We start from the raw sequence: 3,402 nt of genomic DNA on the forward strand, positions 1-3,402 counted from the left end.
TTGCTCAAATTGGGTGGTTTCTGAGCTGCAATGTGTTGGAAGAAATTGATTATAAGGGTGAATGAATGAATGGTTGGACTGTTGGTTGAATAATTCCTAGAATACAGGGTGAAGATGATGATGAAATTCCAGTATTGTGGTGGTTGGATGTCCAGTAATTGCTATAAGATGGTAAGGAATGTTGATGGATGGATGGATGATGATGGGGAATGAATGATGGATGATGGATTGATTGATGGGGGAATAATTGGTCCATTTGATTGGTTGATTTGATTTAATTCATGATTGTGGAAAAGTTGAAGGTGAGGTTGATGTCTGAATGATGTGAAGTGAGGGAATAACCTGGAAGATATGATGATGAAAATATTCTGAAGGGAAGAGGATGTGCACAAGAGGGAGTTCAATCCTGAAGTCTGGGACAGATTGAGAGGGGATCCGGGCGCGCGCCTCCGAAAAGAGAAGGATGAGTTTGTACAGCGCCTACATAGTACATCGTTTATGAAAATAATTTGAACCCTAGATCATTGAAGAATTGAGATCAATGCACATTTAAAGACGTAATAATGTATTCGAGAAGTTGGGTGGAAGATTGTAGTCGCCGGCTCCAAAGATTTGCTACATAGAGATCCATGTTGTATTAACTGAAGAAAAGGAAACTAGTAATAGAGATCCAATCGCCACGAGGGTACCGCCGAGTCTGGTATTGGAAGATAGCCCGAAAGCTGAAAAAAAAGATGATCCAATAATATTTGTACACATCCGGGTCGAACACCGGCGTCGAGAACAATAAGGATGAGGTCGAAAGCCCGCGCAAATGGAAACTGATTGAGTAAATATTGAGCAATGAGAATAGATGAAAAGGTTTCCGGATCGTGTACCGGCGTCGATGGAATAACTTCAGGCCTGATTCATTCGAGAGCTGAGATCCTAGCGCATCTAATGATCCAATAATATTCTTGAAATGTTGAGGGTAAAACCGTTGCCACGAGCTTGGAAGATATCCTACACAAACGATCCAAGCTGTACAAAAGCAAAAAAAGAAAAACTATTGCAGAACACCAATCTGAGAGAAGGTAACGCCGAGTCCGGTATCAAAAGATAGAGCAGAAGCTAGAGGAAAGATGGTCCAATAGTTTCTTTACATATCCGGGTCGAACACCGGCGTCGCATCTGATATGGTGGAAAGCAAAATTTGAGTAGAAACAACCTCTTTGGGAGAGATCTGATTGTCGAAAAGACACTGGGAGAAGTCTGAGAGTCCAAAAGAAAGATTAATCCATACCGGGTTATGCATGAAGGCAGGTGGTCCATGAAGACAGGAACTTGAGCTAGTCCAAAGAGTTTGAGGTATGTACAACGAGTCCGGTGTCGAAAGAAGCATCAGTTGACAGTAGCAATCCGGGTCGTACACCGGCGTCGAAAGCAGTAAAAGAATTATGTCGAAAAAAAACCCGCGCAGACGAGATCTTTGGACAGCCATGAGCAGTAAAGTGAAGGAAAAGCTTCCGGATCGTGCACCGGCGTCGAAGAGAGTACATGAACGCGGTCGAACCAAGCATCGCTAGCAATCCGGGTCGTAAACCGGCGTCGAAGAGAGTACAGGAAAGCAGTCAAGGTTTGAAGGAATCCGGGTCGTTCACCGGAGTCGAAAGTAGCTTAAGTCAGTTGTGTCTTAACACCGGCGTTGAATTCTCCCTAAGTTTTATCGGAGCGAAGTACTTGTCTCCTTTGGAATCTGAAAATGACAGCGACGGGCCGAACGATTCTTTATGCTGTAGCTTGGCAGGGAAGTCGTCCAGGAATGTTTTGCCGAGTATCAAAGGTCCAATCCTGTCAGTAACCAAAAAGGAGGTAACGCTGGATACCTTTCCAAGTGATACGGTGGCAGCGGCTATCCCATTGACCTCGATGTAATCACCCGGCCGCGTTCCTGATATGCGAAATCCTCGACGGCGCACATCCAAACCAACCGTCCGAGCCTTGCCTTCCGTGATAAAATTGAAGATCGAATTCGAATACACCATCGCTTCGCAATGTCGTTCGTTCACCCTGAGTTTGAGAGATCCAACGTAGGGGAGGTCATTGGTGAGGTCCACCTGATCCGTAGCTGTACTCTGATCCAATAACGGGGCCGGGGTCATGCTGAGGTTTTCCAGTGTATCCGTTCCTTTGCGAACTCCACCCGAAGCAGGAGATTGATTGAGGGAAGCCAAAGAGGAGGAACAGGTGAAAGATTCAAGGGTCCGAGCAGCAACTAAACATTCAACTACACTTTTAACAGACCGAGATAAATCTAAAGGGATGTAGGAATTATCTGAGAGCCATATGCCAGTGTTGCTAGTTTTTCTAATTAATCCTTTCCGCTTATCATAAGTGACTATATGGCACCTGGAGATGGTGTGACCTTTCTGGAAGCAATATAAACATTTATAATTCTTTGGTTGCGGACTATTTGAGGAATTAGTGGCTGAAAAAGGTTTCCTCAAGGTTTCAGGATGATTTTTTTGATTCTGAGGAATGGGGTGAAGAGGGAAACTGGCCATGATGGAGGGAGAGGGAAGAATTTAAATGGAGATCTTTGATGAGAGGGATGGAGTAGAAGGTATTTTGAAGGAATTTGATGAGGGATAAAAGGATTTGAATGAAGGACTTAGGTAAGAAGGGTGTGATTGTGATTAATGATGTGGATTTACAGCCAAAACTAGAGGTGATGATAAAAATCTTATGCTAGAGGTGTATAAGACTGAAGAATAAGAAGGAAATCAGGCCACTGTTGGGACACCACTTGTGGAACTACTCAAAGGGCAGAATAGAGCTTGGAAGGGAAATGGATAGCAACAGTAGTAATAATGTAAGCTATGCAAGGGTGCTGATGAGGCTGCCTTCCTGACTAATGCTGAGGGGATGAGAGTAACACTAAGAAAAAGAAGAAAAGGTGTGGCTGATTTCTACTTGATCTTAGGAGCTAGTACTATGAGCTTACTACTGACTACTGGGGGTGAGAGGGTTGGAGGAGTGATGAAGGGGAATGCAATTGGTAATGATTCAATAGCAATGGGTTGATGAGAATGGGCACTATAATTTCTGTATCTAAAATTCTGTATAAATTCTGCATATAGTTCTCTGCATGAGGTACAAGTGAGGGGGGAAGGACAGTTCTTATATGAAGGAGGGATGAGCACAGACAGTGGAGGCATTCTGGCTATGGGAATAAAGGAATGTACAAATGGGGAAGAGTGATGTGAACATAGTAACAGTATGTAATGATGAGCAATGCTGAAAGGGGAATGCTGGTTATGGGAATAAAAGAATGTACTAATGGGGAAGAATGATGAGAACATAGTAACAACTTGTAATGATGAGCACTACTGAAAGAGGTAAGCACAGACCCAATGATGTAAT

The 3,402-nt window shown here is 43.5% G+C and overlaps 1 protein-coding gene across 1 annotated transcript; it reads right to left on the reverse strand.

Moving 5' to 3' along the window:
- Positions 1 to 1,661: 1,661 nt before the first annotated feature.
- PtA15_1A539 (uncharacterized protein) lies at positions 1,662 to 2,141 on the reverse strand (the record flags this gene model as incomplete). The annotated part of the gene is made up of 1 exon (XM_053165576.1): positions 1,662 to 2,141. One exon carries the CDS (start codon positions 2,139 to 2,141, stop codon positions 1,662 to 1,664), a length of 480 nt encoding a protein of 159 aa, XP_053016754.1.
- Between the last annotated feature and the right edge of the window lie 1,261 nt (positions 2,142 to 3,402).

Source organism: Puccinia triticina, chromosome 1A (genome assembly GCF_026914185.1).
Source record: "Puccinia triticina chromosome 1A, complete sequence".
In the NCBI taxonomy this organism is placed as follows: domain Eukaryota; kingdom Fungi; phylum Basidiomycota; class Pucciniomycetes; order Pucciniales; family Pucciniaceae; genus Puccinia; species Puccinia triticina.